The following is a 21,100-nucleotide window of genomic DNA, read 5'->3' as shown; positions in this document are numbered from 1 at the left end:
GACAGTGTAGAGGGAGCTTTACTCTGTATCTAACCCCGTGCTGTACCTGTCCTGGGAGTGTTTGATGGGGACAGTGCAGAGGGAGCTTTACTCTGTATCTAACCCTGTGCTGTACCTGTCCTGGGAGTGTTTGATGTGGACAGTATAGAGAGAGCTTTACTCTCTATCTAACTCTATTTGTATCTGGATTGGAGGTGCAGGTGTTACGTTTTTAAAATTTGGTTACAGGATGTGGGTGTCGCTGGCTAGGCCAGCATTTATTGCCCATCTGTCGGTGCTAGTTACCTGCATAATTACTTGATTGGGCATTGCAGAGGGAGCTTTGATTTGCATACGTACAAGGCTGCCGAAGAGTCTGAGTGCTTGGTGATGACAGTGAGAGCCCAAAATATTTCAAATCCTTGCCTGATATGACTCACCCTGACTAATGCAAAAATTCACCTAAAAAAAAATCTTTATCTGATGAGCCTAAGTATAGGAACTGTCCTAAATGCAGCCTGTGCCCAGCGATAGAAATGGCCCTAATTTCTGCATGTGTCTAGTGTTGTGCCTGTCATTGCTAATGATCGGCTGTGTTTCTTGTGTCCATCCAGTGGTGGTGATCTGTGTCCTACGCTACGGTCAGATTCTGGAGAGATGTCGTCCCATGTGGATCAACACGGGAGCCCTGGTCACCGGCTGCATTAATGCGGTTGGCCTGATCATGGTCGGAAATTTCCAAGTAAGGCCCTGTTCTATTTTTCCTCGTGCCAAGGTTAACAAATCTTTGTGCTGGACCCTTTTTACAAAAGCATGGGGATTAATTTTCTGAGCACTTCTTGTGATTATCCTGCGACTAAATAAGGGGTGAAAGTGGCGTAGTGGTAATGTCACTGGACTCGCAATCCTAAGGGCCAGACTAATGTTCTGGGGACATGGGTTCAAATCCCACCATGGCAGCTATTCAAATTCAATTAATAAATCTAGAATACAAAGCTTGTCTCAGTAACGGTGACCATAAAACTATCGATTGTTGTAAAAACCCACCTGGTTTGCTAATGTCCCTTTAGGGAAGGACACCTGCCGACATGTGACTCCAGACCCACAGAAATGTGGTTGACACTTAATTGCCTTCTGAAATGGCGTAGCAAGCCACACTATTAAAGGGCAATTAGGGATGGGCAGCAAATGCTGGCCTTGCCAGTGATGCCCACATCCCATGAAAGTAAAAACCATTAAACCACATGGACCAAACAACTTAGCATTCAGTCGCTGGCCTTGCTGTTGTTAGCTCTTGTCTAATGACACAATTAGAAGCTCACCGATGAGTTAGGAAGAGGGATAATGATCCAGGTTTCTCACTTCCTTGGCGCTACTCAGTATCCTTGGGTCATCGTTACCTGAAGAATGTGTTGCCACACAAGTTGAATAGCTTGCCACAAACCCTCTGTCCAACGGCTTTCAAATGAAGGATGGCTACCAGGTGCAGAGGAGATTTACCAGAACGGTTCCAAGGATGAGGGGCTTTAGCTACAAGGTTAGGTTGGAGAAGCTGGGGTTGTTCTCCTTGGAGTAAAGGCGATTGAGGGGAGATTTGATAGAGGTGGACAAGATTCTGACAGGTTTGAATAAGGTAGACAAAGCTGTTCCCATGAGCTAATTGTACAAGGGCTACGGGGCTTGGATTTAATATTTTGGGCAGGAGATAGAGGGGGATTGTGAGGAAGAACTTTTTTCCACAGAGAGTAGTAACGACCTGGAACTCGCTGCCTACACGGAGGTGATGATTGGACGGACGCTTGAGGGAAATAAACTTGTGGAAATAAATGGGGATAGAGCAGGGGAATGGGACTGACTGGATTGACCTACAGAGATTGACCGACATGCACTCAATGGGCCGAATGTCCTCCTCCTGTGCCACAATGACTCTGAGGTATTGGGAAGGCCAAAATGAGGAGAAAAGCAATTAATGTGTGTATTAAATGTTGTTATTAAACCTGGTGACCAGAGTTTCAGTTGCTGCCTGGTTGACACTGTCCAGTTTCCAACTGGTCAAAGTGCTAGTGGCTGACTGGCACTTTTGGACCTATGACCCTGCCAACACCTCCCCGTCTTACCTGTTGGTGAGAAAGCCAGCAAAAGAAAAGGTGACCTTTGTGAGTAATTATTAGATTTTAGCTTGATGTATGAATACTGCTTTTTCAAAAAAAAATTACACTCTAGCTGGAGCTGACAAACTGTAATTTTGTGCACAAAAGATGTTGACATCTCGATGAGACTTGGATTCAGATAACACTATTTGCAGGAGTCAGCACACATCATTTGTTTGGGCAAAGGAGGTCTGTGGATTTTGGAATTTTGATTTTTATGTTTTGGTGTGCTTTTCCCCTATTTTTGTCCCCTCTCCTAAAGCTGCTGACACTCTGCTTGGGTCCCGGTCCGTGTGGGTCTGTGTGTCCAGTTTCCAGGCAATGTGTCCACTCTTGACTGGAAGAGTTTGTGTGAAGTGGCAGGAGAGGAACAAGAAAGAGCCTGATCTTGCCCACATCACCTAACATCTACATGTTCCATCAGGGGCCAACAACAGCTTATATAGGGCTTTTAACATGATGAAACGCGCTTCACAAGAGCATTATAAAACAAAGTATGTTGCTAAGCTACATAATGAGATATCAGGTCAGATGACCAATAGCTTGGTCGAGATTTAATGAGCGTCTTAAAGGACGAAAGTGAGGTAGAGAGGCAGAGGGGCCTAGGCAACTGAACACATGGCCACCAATGATGGACTGATTAAAATCAGGGATGCTCAAGTGACCAGGATTAGAAGAGCTCAGATATCTTGGAGGGTTGTGGAGCTGGAGGAGATAGGGAGGGGAGAGGCCATGGAGGGAGTTGAAAACAAGGATGAGAATTTTAAAGTCAAAATGTTGCTTAACTGGGAGCCAGTGTAGATCAGTGAGCACAGCGGGTGATACAGGAGTTGGTGTGAGTTAAGACCTGGCAGCAGAGTTTTGGATGTCACTTAAAGTGTCGCTTTGGTGTCTGAGACCGAAATTTGCCAGATGTTGGTGATTGTGTGACGTCCAGATTTGCTGAATGGAGCCATCTTTAGTTGTTATTAAGGAGAAAGACAATTTAAATGCTTTAGCTTCCTTCCTCATCTGTTTTTAACCATTTCCAAAACCTGGCCTTGGGGGATTCGGGCACCATTATGGAGTGATCACTTTCTGTTTCAAACAGACCCAGCAGGTTGGCAGACAGCCAGTGTGGCTGGGTGAGATCAGGTGTGGGCCTGTTTACAACGCTGCACTTCCCAAATATTATTCAATTACATTCCTGTTATATTCCATTCCTGTGGTCTGTCGTTACATAAACTACTTCTGCCTTCTATCTAATTAGAGAAATGTTATCCCTGCAATTTGCTCTTGGGATTTTCATTTGCCAGGCCTGCTTGTCAGCAGAGCACGTTGAGTTTTACTTTGTGAAGTTTTAGTGCTCGTCAGAAGCTGTTTAGTGCTGTAAAGAATGGAACACTTCACATTTCAGGCACTCAGCACTCCCAGGAAAGGTGCGTCATGAGTTACACAGAGTAAAGCTCCCTTCACTTAGCGCAGAGCTCTGCAACCTGCGGCTCCTGAAGCTCATGTGACTCTTTAACATCTCATTTGCGACTGCCACCGTTTCCTGGTTCGATTGCATTAACATGAAAAGATAAAGCAAGAAAAAAAAATTAACAGCTGTGATTTTATTGTGAGGGTAAAAAAAATCCTAATCATTATGCTGCACTTTACCACTCCAAATGATTCTTTGAATGAAAAACCTCCTTGTGCTCCAAATAAAGTTGTTTGAACGGCACAGGCCACAGCATGGCAACAACACGCCATAGATAATGGCTTTGGTTCAAGGAAAAGGTTTTAAGGTTGCGATCTATATTGTTTCAAATATAGCAGAGATGACACATTATTCTGAATGTACTACTAGAAGCTTTATCACGAGAATCAACAAGCCAAAAAAATGTTCTTAACTCTACTCATGTGAAGTTAAAGTTTGTTTTAAAGATGACTTTACTGACAAAATTACAGTAAGGTCAATAAACATGGTAATTCAGAGGTCAGCCTATTTTAATTTTGATCTTTTTCTTTCCCTTGATTAAATAAATTCAATACCATTTTATTTATAATAATGAAAGTTATGTTTTCTACTAGGGACGCTTGGCAATTTAAAAAAATATATTATTTTTCCGTGGGATGTGGGTGTCACTGGCAAGGCCAACATTTCTTGCCCACCCCTAAATTGCCCTTGAACTGAGTGGCTTGCTCGGCCATTTCAGAGGGCAGTTAAGAGTCAACCACGTTGCTGTGGGTCTGGAGTCACATGTAGGCCAGATGGGTTTTTAACGACAATTGACGATAGTTGTCATGGTCACCATTAATGAGACTAGCTTTATTTTCCAGATTTGTTAATTAAATTTAAACTCTACCAGCAGCCGTGATGGGATTTGCCAAGTATTTGGCTTAGAAATGCTGAACTTTTGTCTTGTGGTTCCCAGTAGTTTTAATTTTGTTTTGTAGAAAGGCTCTTCAGGTTAAAAAGAAAAGGTTGCCCAACAATGCGGCTCAAATCAAACCCCCTAAGAGCAGCATCCATACTGCACCATTTATTCATGCTCTGGGTGTGTTAAGATAAAGTGGTTGCCCTGTTCGTTCAGAGGCTGATGTGGTTCTGGGTTGTACAGGCCTGATGCAAACCCAGGTTAGCTTAGTGGTTGATTTCAGCTGGGTTGTCTCTCTAGTTAGGCTCAACGTCCCTGAGTTAGGGAGGGGCCAGACCTCCCGGTGATTCCTGCACCTGATGGCTGTCCTATATCTCCTGCTAGAAAGGGTGCAGATGTGAATTTTGGGAGGGACCAAGCTCAAAGTCAGCTATGGTTGAATAATTAATAAGCAGGCTTGCACGTGAATGCTGGCTGTTTGATTGAAGTACTAGAGGGCACCAGTGCCTGAGCAGGGGAGGGGACATGAGTCTTTTAATTTTCTCCTGAAAGTGCTGACACCTTGTTGAGATATGGGTCCCCAAAGTTATTGGGATAGCTGCCCCAGGTGGGAACTCTTCATCTCTGGATTTTCAAATCCATGATACGTTGAATAATATGTAATGTTCTGGGACTCAAAAAAACTTATACTTGTGTTTTGCAATTAGGGAATTTTACTGTTGAATGGTTAATGCAGTCTTTGCCGGAATACCTCCGCTTTGTCTGCAAGCACGCCCCTGACCTTCCGGTGCCTGCCGTTTTAATTCACCGCCTTGCTCTCATGCTGACATTACTGTCCTCGGCCTGCTGCTGTGATCCAGTGAAGTTCAACGCAAGCTTGAGGAACAGCACCTCATTTTTTGGTTGGGCACTTTACAGCCTTCTGGACTCAACTTTGAGTTCAACAACTTCAGACCATGAACCTTGCCCTCCATTTTGTTTTTTATCTGCCAAGTGCCAGCCTGTATCTTGTTTTCATGTTTCTACTTTCAGACAGAATTGGTCTTTATTCTGCCATTTACACTCAGTCTGGACCAATGCTTTGTTTCTTTACTGCAACCATTACCGTTCCCTTTGCCTTTTGTTCCAATGACATCTTTGTTATTTAATCTCTCCCACCCTCTACCCTATCAGAGACCTTCCCTTTTGTTCTTCTACCAGTCCCCGCTTTCAACAGCATGAAACCCATCACATTTTTACCTCCCTTCAGTTCTGAAGAGTCATATCCAGCTCATAATGTTAATTCAGTTTCTCTCTCCAGGGAACGCTGCCAGACCTCGCTGAGTATTTTCAGCACTTTGTTTTTATTTTGTATAAAGCTAGTGTGTTTGATTATTGGCCATGCATTAAGACCTGTTCCTATTTCTCCAGGTTGACCATGTTAAAAGCTTGCATTACATTGGTGCTGGAGTGGCCTTTCCTGCGGGTATGGTTTTTATCTGCCTACAGTGCATTCTGACGTACAAAGTCGCAATATCACTTCTGGATCACTGGATCGGCCACATCAGGGTCATCCTCGCCATACTGGCCTTAATCTCTCTTGCCCTCAGTATCCTTCTGTCCGGTACTCCGTCCAAACATGCATCGGTTTTATCAGTGATGTGGTGGCGGGTATAATGTTTGAGTGAGGTGCCTTAGCGCCCGTGCTGCTGGGGTCTTCGTTGCTCAGGCAAGAGGTTCCCAAGCTGTGGGTCATGACCTCCATTGGGGCCGTGGGATGGGGAATTGGGGCGGTGAACTCCGAAGCAGCCAACGGTGGCTGTGGAGCGAGAACTCAAGATGTGTCAGTCCTAGAATTGGTGCCGAGGCCCCTTCAAACGTGCGCACGTGACTTTTTCTTTGCCAGTGGGCCTGTGCTAATTGAAAGCTCTGAGGGCCTGATTGCTGCTACCAACAGAGCCTGCAAAATGGGTACGTTTGAGTTTTTTGGGTGCCTTTACTCATGCGGTTTGAATCCCCTCCTTACCCCCTCTTCCCCCAAGAGTATTTATGGAGACTGGAAAATGAGCCTCAGAGGGAGCTTTGTTTCAATTTCTGATTTGTAAAGTGAGGCTAAATTTTCATCTGAATCTGAATTTAAATCTTTGGCATGTCTCCGAGTTGGCACTCATTTGGCTCAACATTTGCCATGAACTGAGTTCCCTACGTGCTGTTGTGGGGAATCTCCAGGCAAGCCACTGGGACTCTGGAAATCATTGTCTGCTGGGAGTGATTGCTGACCCAGCAACTCACCCGGATGTAGCTGGAGGAAAGGAACAGTGAAAAATCATGGAGTCATCCCGGCACAGGAGAAGGCAATTCAGTTCATCGAGTCCATGCCAGCTCTCTGTAGAGCAACCCAGTCAGTCCCATAGCCCTGCAAGTTTGCTTACTTCAAGTGTCCATCCAATTCCCCTTTGAAATCATTCATTGTCTCTACTTCCATTACCCTTGTAGGCAGCAAGTTCCAGCTCATTCCCACTTGTTGTGTTAAAAGGAAGTTCTTCATCACATCAGCCTCTGTACCTCTTACCCAAAACCTTAAATCAGTGCCCCCCTAGTGCCTACAAATATTGGCTTCTGGGAACAGCTTTTCTTTCTGTACCTTATCTAAACCTATCGTACACCTCTATCAAATCTTCCCTGAACCTCCTTTCATCCAAGGAGAACAGTCCCAGCTTCTCCAATCTAACCCTGCAGCTAAAACCCCTGGAGTCATTCTGGTAAATCTGCCCTGTACATTCATCCTTCCTAAAGTGTGGTGACCAGAACTGGAAGCAAAACTCTAGCTGATAACTTAAAAACATTGTGTCCTTGTGCAGAGACTCTTGCTGAGGCCTGGTTCCATGAGGAGGGGAATCTGTCCCATACCTCAGTCTAATGATTGTCTGTTATGTGTAAGCAACAGGGAGTGGCAGTGCGCTGTGTGGTTGCAAGGGTTGCTGGAGCCAAGCTCGCTCCTGTAGATTCTGTCAATATTTCTTAATAGCGATCACAGAATAGTGGAAATCCCCGGCTGATGGTTTGTTTAGACCAGTTGGAATAGTGCCTGCACCACCCCAACCCCACATTCTGCATAAACAGAAATCGACCCCGGGATTTTCTGATCTCTGTTGGCTTCGCGCTATAGTTTAAGTGAATGAATGCTGCGGCAGGGAATTGTGATCTTGGCTGGTACACAAATGTGCTGTTGTCCCCTAGAATGTTAATCCTAGTGGATGGTGCTCCCAGCATCGCCTGTGCTGAACTGAAGCAACTCCTTGAATTTGACCGCATTCCCAGGGCAATTTCTAAGCTGCATTTCAACCCCAGAACTTTAGCTTAGGAAAGCTAGCTTTGTAAATGCGAGACACTGATTCTGAGGCTCTATCTTTAAATATTAAATCATTATGGATGGGAGTTAATTGGAAGTTTGGCTCTCTGACCCATCCTGTCTTGTTGTCAGAGGTTCTTCCATTGGCGGATATGTTCCCTCTGGTTATGTTGTCTTTGACAACGGTAAAGAGTCTTCACTAACTCAATAATGCAAATCCCAAAACCTGGGCTCGCTCGATAAAGGTAGCATGCCGCTGATTATTACAGACCCAGCCACGATTGCTGGCCTGTGCTGCGTTGGCGCTAATTTCAGGTCTTTTACAGCACTTAGCAACACCTTAGCTCAGCGAGAGTCAGCAAATTTGAGAGAGATGGGCAAGAGAATGGGCAAACAACACAAAAGGTAAGCAATACTTTCTGTTCAGTCAGCAGGAATGCTGCTCCTTGCTTGAGTGGCCATTACATTGTGCAACAACTTGTAGCAACGACTCGGGCTTGCATTTTGAAATGCCATTGTTATGAGGAATTTCCACTTTGTAAGCTAGAAATTCTGTTAAACCAGAGAATGACAAGCTAGTTTTGCTGAGCTCCCTTCATGTCCCACACATGTCCCCACTCGAAAACATTTTTTGCCTAATTAATGTTTGTGTAGTTAGAACTGGTAGCACAAGTTTGCCCAGAGGCACTGCCACTTCAGCTGTTCTGATTCGGCTACCTTACGTTTTAGGATATCATTGGTATTCACTGACTGGGAAATTCCTTGGAGCTTGTTCCCCTTTCACTGCCATGACTTCTCCGGAAGGGGAGTGGAAGTCCTGCCTACACATTTTAAACGGAGCATCCGCTATGCTTCTGGAAAAGTGACCCCAGCGCAGGTTGGGCCGATCTGAGGAATTTTCCAGCCACTTTGACAGTGCAAGACAGTTCACTGAAAGGAAAATGATGGTGTCCCTCCTTCGGATTGAGGACGTGAGCTGGAGCAGGGTGAATGATCCTCCCCAGGCAGAACCAGAATGGGCCTGAACTCAGGGTATTTCCAGGTGAAACAGGGCAGCATGAGTCAAAACGCTGGGCTGCTTTGCAGACCCACCCGTGAGCGCTGATGACATTATTTGTTCAGTTGCCAGTTTAAGGTGGTGTCAAAGAAGTAGCAGCACAGAATCCAAGCAGGGCAAGAGGAAGGTTCCTCAAAGTGGCAGAGCACTAGGCAATGAAGGAACTTTTTAAAGGAGAGCAATTAAACTCATCACGAGGACTTTAATACAGGGATTGAAAAAGACAAGAGATTTCACAGAGTCCCAGACTGCAGGCCAAAGAACCTTTTAACAGATTTTAAAAGTAGGGTCACGGGCTGCGATTGATTTATTTCTTGAAGGCAGCAGAGACCCCGGGGCTTGCAAGCACTTGCAAAAATAAATTGACTCTCTACAGGCCGGACAGAAAGCAACTTTGTTTTTTCAACTGCATCAAAGGCGTTTAAACTGGGGACCTGGAATAGTTTCCAGGGGTTGCCTGACATTTGGGGCGAGCAGGGTCAATTATCAGGGGCGTGCTGCAGTGCCGGTAACAGAGAGAAATTATATGGTGGCCGTTACCTATGAGCGAGTTACAGCTAGCATTCTCCTCGACTCTAACCTCATCCAAGCATCCTCCTCATGCTCCTATCACGCCTACTCAACCAGTAGGCCAGCTGTGTGGCTGCCTCCTGGAACAAAACATCCAGGTAACTCTCTCCTTCTGCACTGCCTCACGATATCTGCAACTCCAACTCCAGTTCAGCAACACAGAGCTTCGGAACTTCTGCACTAAGCCAACAGATCTAAGCTGGTCTCGCTGTGTGCCAGTCTTTTTTTCACTTTTTTTTAAAGTGGGTAGCACTCTAGCCTCGGAGTCACAAGGTTCCAGGTTCAAGTCCTGCTCCAGGGACTCGAGCAGAAAAATCTACACAGGTACGCCAATGCAGTACTGAGGGGGTGCTGCACTGTCAGAGGTGCCACCTTTCAGATGAGACATTAAACCGAGGTCCCATCTGCCTTCCGGCTAGATGTAAAAGATTCCGTGGCACCGAGTTGAAGATTAGAGCCACTCACCCCAAGTCTTCTGGTTGATATTCAATCATCATCATTATTATAAGAGAGGAACTGGTCATTATCATGTTGCTGTTTATGGGAGCTTACTGTGCACAAAATTGGTTTCTTGCTATTACTTTAGCTGTGTAAATTAATAACTAATTGATGGATTAAATAAATAAGGTTAGACAGTCATGACAGGGATGATGGTGTGCGGTGATTGCAGCATGTGGGAATCTGTGGAATGCACTGCAATCCTGGACACCTATATCTGCAGTAAGCGCCTGCAGCTTGCGCAACTTTGGCTCCGTGTTGCTGAGCTGGAGTCGGAGTTGCAGACATTGTGGGGCAGTGCAGAAGGAGGGAGTTACCTGGATGCTTTGTTCCAGGAGGCAGCCACACACCTTAGGTTAGGCAGAACTTTGGAGTTTGTCGATAGCCAGGGGCAGGAGGGTGAGACTCTGAGGCTGGCTGGTGTGGGGAACCAGCACGTAGCGATGGAGGAGATTCAGCCCCTGAGTTTATCCAACAGGCACGAGGTGCTTGCTACCTGATAATGAGGAGAAGGACTTGCAGGGTGGAGGAGGAAACTGGCCCTGGCATCCTGATGTGGTGAGGGTAGTGAAAAGGAATGTGGTAGGGATAGGAGACAGTATAGTTGGGTGAAACTACCCTCTCTACCCCCAGAGAGTTGTGGATGCTCCATGGTTGAGTACGTTTTAAGCCTGGGATAGACAGATTTTTCATCTCTCAGGGAGCAGACAGGAAAACACTGTCGAAGCCCAAGATCAGCCATGATACTGAATAGTAGAACAGGCTCAACAGGCTGAATGGTGTACCCCTGCTCCTCCTCCTTGTGTGCTTGCTGTGTGTGCATGTGTCTTTTGTTTTCTATGAAAGCACGAGTGTAGAGGGGCAACGGAAGAGCCAGCATGTAGCGTCAGTTCACATTCGACTGCCAAACCTGGCAATGCTATGACAGAGCAAGTTGTTCTTGGTACAGAAGACTTGCATTTATATAGCGTCTTTCACACCCTTAGGATGTCACTGAATACTTTGCAGTCAGTGGAGTCACTGTTGGAATGTAGGAACTGGGGTTGACTGAACTTCCTCCCATGCTTCTCTTCGAGTAGCAGCAGATCTTTTACCGTCTTATTTTAATAAGGTCTTTGCCAATGCCCCCAGGGTTATGCTGGAGTTTCCAGCAATTAAATATTAATCTCCTAGGCAACCTGGAAGGGAAGGGAAAACATAGCAGCGTGGAAAAATGTTTTAGTTATAAAGATTTTGGAGATAGTAGGGTTGGGGACATTGTTCAACAATGAACCATCATCCAGTCGGGTAGTGAAGAGTCCGATTGCTACCAGTTGGTGAAAGAAGCTGGGTATGTGTGTTGGTTGATCCATGGTGGGAGTGGGATCATAATTTCACATCTTTTAAATAGTAAAATAACTGCTTATTAGGAGCGCTGCTGGGTTTTGCAGCTGTTATGACTGCAGAAGCTGGGGTACACGATCACCATAACCAGCGCCCCCTCACTCTCAGCAGTACATCCTCCGCAGCACAATACAGAAGTTGTTCATGGAAGAGAAAAATCCCCTTAGCTCAGTGAATCTCTCCAGCCTTTCCTGCAGCCAGAAATGCTGCAAGACTATTTATTTAAAGGGAAGAAGATTTGGCATCGGCAGAGAAAACAATTAATGCAGATCTCTGCACAAGAAAATGAATGCTGACTCGGGGCTGGCAGTTGCAGGAGAACCCTCACCAAATAAGGCAATGCTCAAGAGCTGGGTGTTTTCAGAATCTCCGTGTTGGCAGGTTGTTTAAAGCTACACAACCTTATTTAAATAATCTTATTTCAGTTACATTTTAAAACCCTACTCTCGGGAGGTGGGGGGTGGTTGAGAGAGAGGAAATGAACTGCTTTAATGTTGAAGATTCATATGTTATGCAACCTAGGAATAAATTGTGATGGTGATATCAATATCAATCTTGTCCGCCTTAACTGATCAGGGAAAGCATTAGGTAGTCAGAGTCGGAGATTAGGGGAAGAGATGTCTGGATTGGACGGTAACCCCTTGGCACATTAAAGACTTTGTCTCCTCATTCTGCCCTGACTCTGGACTCCCTGGGGAAATCTCAGCCTGTTTCTGTTCAGCCAGGGCAGGGGGCTTCAGTCAATATTACTGTGTTAGTGCACTTATTTTAGTGTATTGACAACAACTGACAAGAGGGAAAAGCACACAATTAAATATACAAGCCAGCATTGTGTCATCAACTTCCTATACTATCAATATTTCCCTTCACTTTTATTTCTATCTCTGCTGGAGTACAATTGCACAAGTGACAGACGCTTTCTGGCATTGTCCTTGGCTCATCCTTTAAGTGTGATCCCTAGACAGGGAGCATAGACGGGCAGTTCCACCATAGCCAGTATTCAGCAGTCTAGCCCAATAATGTCCTCATTCCCAATACCCCAACGTGCTTTCCTTCCCTAGCCCAGGGGACTTGTAGCATCCCATCTCAGCTGAGATCACTGAACTTGACACAGACCAATGATCAAAGCTTAAGTCTCTGGGCTGGACCAGCAAGGAAATGATTTGATGTAATTTTGTTTTTAATAATAAATATGTGTAATGTGAGCACTGGGTAAAGGGAGTGTAAAAGTTGGAAATTTGATGTAGAGGGGGAAGGAGGCTTTTTGCCTCCGATACTTACAGTGGTTCATGTAAGCTTGAGGCAATAACAACTTAAAATTTGTGTCCAGTGTTTTGGTGCTTAGTGCAAGTTAGTGTGTAGAAATAAAAAAACAACAAACTAAAGCATAGATATAAATAATATACACTGAGATATGGCAGAGCAGAATGGGGTTAGCGTGACCCATAGTGTGCAGGGGAACCCAGCTGAGAATGAGGATCCACAGAAGCTAATCCTATTCAACAAGTATAATGTAAACAGTTGCTTAATAGTACAGAACTTGAATATTGCTGAAAAGAGAATCGTGTTGCTGAAGATTTTCATCTTGCACTCCTTGGGACAAATGCAAGAATGCCAAATTTCAAACAATCATAATTTATACTACAGGAAAAAAGGGTGCTGATTGGTTGACAAGTTGACTCTGACCGAGGCAACTGAGCAGCACTTGCTGAACTATCCTGAGTGTGCTAATGGCTACACTAACAACCATTTAAATAATATAATCAGTCGAGCCCATAACATGGCTCCTTTACACTTGCTAGAAGTGGTATACATTCATATGCAGGGACCTGTTCTCTGCAAACAAAAGGAATATATTCAGGCCTTGTGCCTTTTTTGAATTACACAGGAGCCGATGTTCCCCATTGATTTCTCCATGGCAACTCCTCAGCCAATAAGAGTTGACTTCCCAACCAATTTGCACCATTTTCTTTTGTATAAAAATTGTTGTAATCTTTTGAAATTTAGCATTCTTGTGCTGGTCCTGATGAGTGTAAGACAAAAAGCTTCGGCAACACATCTCTCTATTCAGCAAGATTCAAGTACAATGAACCTGCTTTGAGGGCAAGGATAAAGACTGCCTGAAGGACAACCAGAATGTGGACCTTGGAGCTCAAGACTGTCAAATATGGGGAAGGGGAGGAGGAGGAGGGAAGTGCAATGTGGTTGTACAGGACTCAATAATCAGGGGGAGGGATAACATCCTTTGTAAGCAATATTGAGCCAGTATGTTACCCACCTAGTGTCAGGTTGAGGGACAAGTTAGGGTATGTGGCCCAAATAAACATTCTTATGCAAACCCAGTGTCTAATGAACAAATTTAATGAATTGCAGGCGCAAATTCAACTTGGAGGGTATGACATGAGACATGGCTGCAAGATGGTCAGGACTGGAACTAAATATGCCAGGTTATAAGATCCACAGAAAAGATAGGGGATATGGTAAAGGGAAATAAGCATGAAATCACTTCAATGATGAGAGAGGATATAATGAGATGTGAGCTGGTAATAGAGATTTTATGGGTAGAATTAAGAAATAGAAAGTGATTTAAGGTTGTGGTGGTAGTTGTGCAATAGCACCCATGATAGCAACTCGTAAATGGTAGATTGTATAAATGCAGAGATTGGACAAGCGTGTAGCAAAGGCAGATTGGTTTTAATGGCGGATTTTAACTTTCATATAGATTGGAACAAGCAGACTAGCACATGTCCGAAAGCTATTAAATTTTTTGAATGTATTTGGGATAATCTTCAGCAACATTATTTCGTAGAGCCAACAAGGAGCCATGCCATATTCGATTTAGTAACGAACCAGATTTAGTTAACAGCCCAACAGTGCATTATTGTTACCTAATGATTATGATCAAGTTCAAAATAGTATTTCAAAGGGAGCAACATAAAACAGCTACTAAGATTCCAGATATTGGTACGGTTGACTTCAATGGGATGAGACCGAGACTGTCCACAGTAAACTGGGAAAGTCTGTTCATGGGTAAGACGACAGTAGATCAGTGCAAGGTCAAAAAGAAACTTAATATTACACAGAACCAGTTTATACCGCTAAGAAGCAAGAGCTGCCCTTGTCAAAAAAAAAGGGCCATGGATGACTAAAGAGGTAAGACCCCCAACACACACAACTAAAGGCAAAGCATACAAAAATGCAAAAAAAAGCACGGATCCTGATAAATGGGAAAGATACCTAGGAACAAGAGGAGGCCATTTAGCTCCTTGAGCCTGTTCCACCATTCAGTGAGGCCAGGGCTAATCTACAACCTAACTTCATATAGCTGCCATTGTCCAATATCCCTTAATGCCTTTGGTCAACAAAAATCTATTAATCTCAGATTTAAAATTAATAATGGACCTAGCATCAGTTGCCATTTGCAGAAGAGGGTTCCTAAGTTCTACCACGCTTTGTGTGTAGAGGTGTTTCCTAATTTCACTCTTGAAAGGTCTCTATCTGTTCCCCTTAATATCTTTAAAACTTCGAACTTCTTAGCCTTCTAAATTCCAATGAATACAACCCTAGTTTGTGTAATTTGACTCTTGGAGGTCCAACGCTGCAATCTCTCCAAGGCCGATATATGCTGCTTAAGAACTGCTCACAGTAACTCCAGATGTGGTCTAACCAAGGCTTTGTATAACCGAAGCATGACTTTTACCAACTTGTATTCTAATCCTCTAGATATAAAGGCCAGCATTCCATTCATCTTTCTGATTATTTTCTGTTCATGACTTTTTAATGATTTATGTACTTGGACCCCAAGTCTCTCCGGACCTCCTTGTTTTTAATTTTTCACCATTTAGAAAGTACTCTGTTCTATCCATTACGGTCCAAATGGATTTGCCTACACATTTGCCTACATTAAAACTCATCTGTCACAATTTTGCCCATTCACTTAATCTATTAATATCTCTTTGTAATTTTCTGCATCTATTTACACTGCTTACAGTGCTGCCTATCTTTGCGTCATTGGAAAAGTTGGATAGGTGGCTTTCTACCCCATCATCTAATCGTTAGTAAATATAGTGAATACTTGAGGCCCTGACAGAGCTCTAGCAAGACACCACTAGTCACATCCTGCCAATAATAATCATTGTCCCTACTCTGTCTCCTAAAGCCACAATTTCCTAACCAGGTCAATAAATTGCTTTTAATTCCATGGGCTTCAGCTTTAACTAACTGTCCCTTATGAGAGACTTTATAAAATGTCTTCAGGAAGTCCACATAAATAACATCCGTAGGTATTTCTCTGTCCACTGCTTCAGAATGGTCACTTCTTCAGAAAAATTCAGTCAGTTCAAAAAAAGCTCTTGGGGATAAATTCTCATTTTTCTTAGCTGTTACTATTTCAGGTTCCCATGCACTAAACATTCCTCCTTTAACTGACTGGGCACCCAAAAGCCTCGACTTGAACTGTTGTGAATGAATCAGGTGAACCAGACACTATTCTTTTGTAACATAGGGGAGCTTGCTAAATAGGAAACTGCTTTTGCATCCTGCATCATTGTGGCCTGCTCCATGGATTCTCAGACAGCACAAACCTACGCCTCCCTATTTTCTGGCTCTTTCTGATGCCACATGGCAAAAAACCTGCATGAGCAGCACAGTTTAAGTGTACATTGCAGGCAAGTGAACTAAAGTTAGCCTCATCACTCATAGCAGGTCACTAACTGACTTAGATACAGTTGCAGCTCTCGAGTATCAAATCAGAATAGAAAACGTTGGCAACATGTGGCACTTCCATCAGCATCAGTAACTGAAAAGACTTGGGTGAAGATCACATTCTGATATTGCATTTGGGTAAACTGGCCCCAAGTGACCTTCTGCCTCTTATCGGACACTGGCTGTGAACTGCTGTGTGTACCCAGTATTTCCTGTCGCGGGTTTTTTTATTTATCTCAGGCACTGTATAATTTTGATGGCTCCCGGTAGTGCTGCCAACAGTTTCGAATAATAGCATTTAGTGCTTGGGATTCATGTAGGGAAGTTAAATGAAGCTTTCCACATTTATCTTTCCTGTGTGAATTACAGGCTTGTGGAGTGCATCGTGCAGGCTTTGTTTTTTGCATCGATGACAAATATCATCTCTGCTGAGTAGGTCTCAAACCAGTCCTTGTTGTGGATTTACCAAATTATGCTTTTGCAGCTTTGAGATAATTGAGCTTAGGGACCTCCAAGCTTCCTGGTAAATCTTTGGTGGGTAGCAGTTATTCTAGCAACAGTGTAAAGTGCTGGTGTTTAGCGTCATTGCTTGTGCAAGGCATATGGTTAAGTGGCAGGCCATCAAGTTTGGAGTTGAGGCTGCACCTTCACTCTGCTGCTGACAAGAAAGTAGTCGGTGTTGCAATCTGCGCTGTGGCAGGTCTGGGTGTGGAGATCACGGCCAATCGCGCCTTCTGGTGATGACCAGGTCTGGTTGGTGCCATTGTCCAAAGCTTGGTTGACGCCATGATACTTTATGGAAATGCCTTCCCTGGAAGAAGGTGTTGGTGATGCCGAGTTCATTCGGGCCACAAAGCTCAAGAAGACATTGTCCGTTATTGTTGATCTTGCCCACCCCATAACGACAGGCACATTGGCCATGTCTGCTCCAACATGTACGTTGAAGTCACCCAGGGTGAACAGCCTCTCACCATTTGGACTGTTCCTCAGAATGTCATCTAGGGAGTCATAGTAATGCTCATCGTCTGAGATGCCGGTATACAGAGTTGGTGTGTAGGTGCAGATGATGCTGACTACCCCTCCAGATGATGGCCACAGAGAAATGAGGTGTGTGCGCATTGAAAACTCCCATAAATTGAAGAACTGGCAACCAGATGACGTATCAGTGATATAGGTGGTAAACGCTTCCTTAGAGTGAACTTGGTTTCAGCCATTACTTGTCTTATTATTGGGGATGGCTAAACGATATTACTCAATTGCATTGCACTTTGTTTTAAAACTCCTACCTCTTTACCTAAGCTTTCAGGCATGTAATAGGTGGCTTGGTGTCAAATTTTGTGTAATAATGCTCCTGTGATGTGCCTTGGGATATTTTACTTACATTAAACAGGCTATAAAAATACAAGCTGTTTTGTCAAAATTATGGAAAAAAATTTGATTAACTGTTGTTGGAGTAGCGTCACTGCCCGTAATTTTTAAGCTTTAATGTATTTTACATATTGAGAAACCCAAGTGAAAGGTTTCCACAGCCAGGATATCGTCATGGTTAGAAAGACAGTCTCTTTAAACTGCTGCTATTATAGGCTTTCGGCAACTCGAATGAGGGTGTCCACCTGTACGCCAGAACTGACGGCAAGCTGTTCAACTTGGCAAGACTGCACACTAAGATCAAAGTTGATGACGCAGCACTGGTATTCCATACTGAAGTTCACTTGCAGCAGCTCATAGGTTGGTTCTCCTGGGCCTGCAAGGAGTGTGGACTGACAATCAGCATCAGGAAGACCAGAGTGAAAGGCCAGGCTGTATAGAGACACTAGCTTCCATCAACATTGACAACCTCACTCGGGAGACTGTCGATAGATTCTCATGCCTTGGATCAACAACTACCAGTAACCTATTCCTTGATGCCAAAATCAGCATCAGGATTGCCAAGGCCACAAGCTGTCCTGTCAAAGCTGAGCGGTTGAGTGAGGACCAACAACTAAACTATCCAAAAATACTGAGCCTCGTGTGTACACCCTTGTGTTCTCAGCACCCTCCTTTACAGTAGTAAGACATGGACAACCTATGCAAGTCAAGGAAAACAGTTTCCACCTCTGCTGTCTTGGACGAATATTGGGCATATCCTGGCAGGACATAGTGCCAAATATGAATGTACACTAATGTGCGGGGATCCCCAGCATGTTTGCCCTCTTGAATCAGCAGCGACTCCGAGGGCTGGGTCATGTGAACCGAATGGATGACGGCCAAATCCCCAAAGATATGGTCTACGGCGAGCTCGCTGTTGGCACGAGACTGACTGGTTGCCCACATCTGCAAGAGAAGGACGTCTGCAAGCGAGACTTCAAGTTGGCTGGGTTTGGAATCGATGCATGAGAAGTCCTCACTGCTGACCGGAGCGCCCGGAGACGAGCAGTCAGGAAGGGCGTGGAAAAAGCAGAGGACAAAAGAAATGAGCAGATGGTGGAAAAGAGAGCCTGCTGAAGGGAAAAAACATCAATCAACCTCGGGCCAACGCTATTCATCTATGCCAGCTGTGGAAGGGACTGCCGCTGACGAATTGGCCTTTGCAGCCACGACAGATGATGAGGAAAAGAGGGGAGGAGAGAAACTGAGGAACCAAGCGTAGAATGTTAAAGGACTGTCGATTGTTCAGAATGAAGAAGCTGACGGGGAGGAAGCATGTTACAGTCGTGCAGTACCTGGGAGGAAGATGCTGGAGTCAGAGGCAATGCAGCGAGTTTGAGATTGGCATTGAGAGTATTCACGGAGGAGGAGTTGTTTAACGTTTAGCCTGGGTATTTCAGTTCAAAGGTTGATAACAAGACTCTTGTTGGAGCGCTTATGCAGTTGGAGTCATTAATCTGCCTTCAGTCTGCCAATAAATCTCATTTCTATTCACAAACTGGCCCATTGAAGCACAAGGGGTCAATCTGTTACTATGACAACAGCAAAACGTGGGGGCAGGTAGCTTCCTGTTGCTGGTTAGTAAACAAAATCACCAGGCACTGCTCCTGCTGTTGAAGGATGTTCAGTGTCCTCGCCTTTCACACGATTTCCGTCCAGACTGCACTTTAGTATTTGGCTGCCTTCCCAGTTTTTTTTATTTCAAAGGCATTTGTTTATTTTAAAAGCAAGGATGCAGTCTGATAACGTGTGATCTGTAAAATGAGCAAAGAACAAGATAATCTACATGAGGGCGTTACCTCTTCAAAGGTATCTGCCCAGGGTTTATGCTGTGGGGGCCAGAAAGGGGTGTCAGTGGCGTGTGTGACTGTAGGTCACGTCACCACTTTGTCCTGCTATTACCTTCAGACATACAGAGAGGATCGAGTAGAACAGGCAATACGGCATCAGCCACCTTTAACCTCTAAGCTCTACCTCTAGCCTTTGTCATCTCTGCACTTGACTATTCCCAGTGCGCTGCTGGCTGGCCTCTTAACATTCCACCCCCACGTTGTGCCTCCGTAAACTTGAGGGCATCCAAAACTTTGTAGCCTGTGTGCCATTACTCTCACCAAGTCCTGTTCAGTTCTGTGACCTACACGGACTACCATTGCGCAATGCCTTGATTTTAAAATGCTTATTCTTGTTTTCAAGTCCCCCTACCCCCGTGGCCTCATCCCTCCCTATCTCTGTAATCTCCTCCATTCCACAGAGATGTCAGCAGTCCAATTCTGGCCTCTTGAGTATTTCCAATTTTAATCGCTCAACCATTGGTGGCCGTGCCTTCAGCTGCCTGGGCCCTAAGCTCTGGAATTATTTTCCTGTACATGCTTCTCTATCTCATTTAAGACTGCTTAACAGCTACCCCTCTGACCAAACTTTTGGCCATCTAATATCAAATTTTATTCTATAAGGTGTCAGTAAAGCACATTTTATCATGTTAAAGCCCTTATATAAATGAGAATTATTGTTATATGGAGTCAATGGAACTGAATATTGGGAGGTGAGTATTACAGTCAGCTGAGCAAACCACCCATTTTCCTTACCAAGTAAGATTAATTTCTACTGTATTTCTTTTAGAGAGTAGGCTAAAAGGCGATTTGATTGAGATCTTATAAAATAATGAAAGGACTAGATTGTGTGTAAGTAGAAAATTCATTTCAATTGGATAGGTTGTGGAAGACCCAGGGTCATGTACATAAATTGGGCAAAGGAGGAAATAGTTTAGATGTTAGGAGCTTCTTTTCCGAGAGAATAGGGGGCCCCATGACACAAGTTGGTAGCTCATTCACCGTGTACCACTGAGAGGGAGAGAGAGCTGGTCAGGTTCCTGACTGGGCCAGAGTTGGGGCCATACACGAGGTAGGTACCAAATAATACAAATTGTGATCATTGTGGTCTCCTGGGTTAGTTTTGAGGAATCGGGAAGGAACTTTCCATAGCTATGCCCTTTAGTGCAGCATAAAGGGCAGGGATCGACTTGCCTTGCTACAGAGAGTCCAAGAAAAGTGCCATTTGAACACAGGTTGTTTAGCATCTCCATTGCTACCTCGACCTCTTTCACTGGCATTGAGCAGGAAAATGCTGGGTTAGATCCCCTCTGCCTGCTGACTTAACTGAGCTGGACCAGAATAAGGAACTGAAATTGGATTTAGTCTCCAGGGTGACAGAGGTTAAAATCGACTTACGTCCACAATTTCTACACTACCTCCCCACTTAAAAAGAGCACAAGGATTGTCAGAGTGGAGATGTTTGAGGTTGATACCATCCATCCATTAGTTTATTTTATTCTTTCATGGGATGTGGGCATCACTGTCAAAGTCAACACTTATTGCTTATCCCTAATTGCCTTTGAGAAGGTGGTGGTGAGCTGCCTTCTTGAACCGCTGTAGGTACACCCACAGTGCTGTTAGGAAGAATGTTCCAGGATTTTGACCCAGCGACAGTGAAGGAAGAGCGTTATAGTTCCAAGTCGGGGTGGCATGTGGATTGGAGGGGAACTTGCAAGTGGTAGTGTTCCCATGCTTCTGCTGCCCTTGTCCTTTTAGATGATAGAGGTCATGGGTTTGGAAGGTGCTGTCGAAGGAGCCTGGTTGAGTAGCTTCAGTGCATCTTGTATACAATGCACACTGTTGCCAGT

General features: G+C 44.5%; 1 protein-coding gene across 1 annotated transcript in view; it reads left to right on the top strand.

Annotated features, from left to right (window-relative positions):
- Positions 1-21,100, top strand: part of LOC121289860 (transmembrane protein 150A-like) — a 42,024-nt gene that overhangs the window by 14,593 nt on the left and 6,331 nt on the right. The window contains exons 5-6 of the mRNA XM_041209767.1: positions 594-721; positions 5,882-6,059. Coding sequence (XP_041065701.1) covers positions 594-721; positions 5,882-6,059 — 306 coding nt within the window. The remainder of the gene's footprint in view (positions 1-593; positions 722-5,881; positions 6,060-21,100) is intronic.

This window comes from Carcharodon carcharias, chromosome 17, assembly GCF_017639515.1.
Source record: "Carcharodon carcharias isolate sCarCar2 chromosome 17, sCarCar2.pri, whole genome shotgun sequence".
NCBI lineage: Eukaryota > Metazoa > Chordata > Chondrichthyes > Lamniformes > Lamnidae > Carcharodon > Carcharodon carcharias.
Note: the sequence above shows the minus strand (reverse complement) of the source record. Positions and strands in the feature narration are given on the sequence as shown.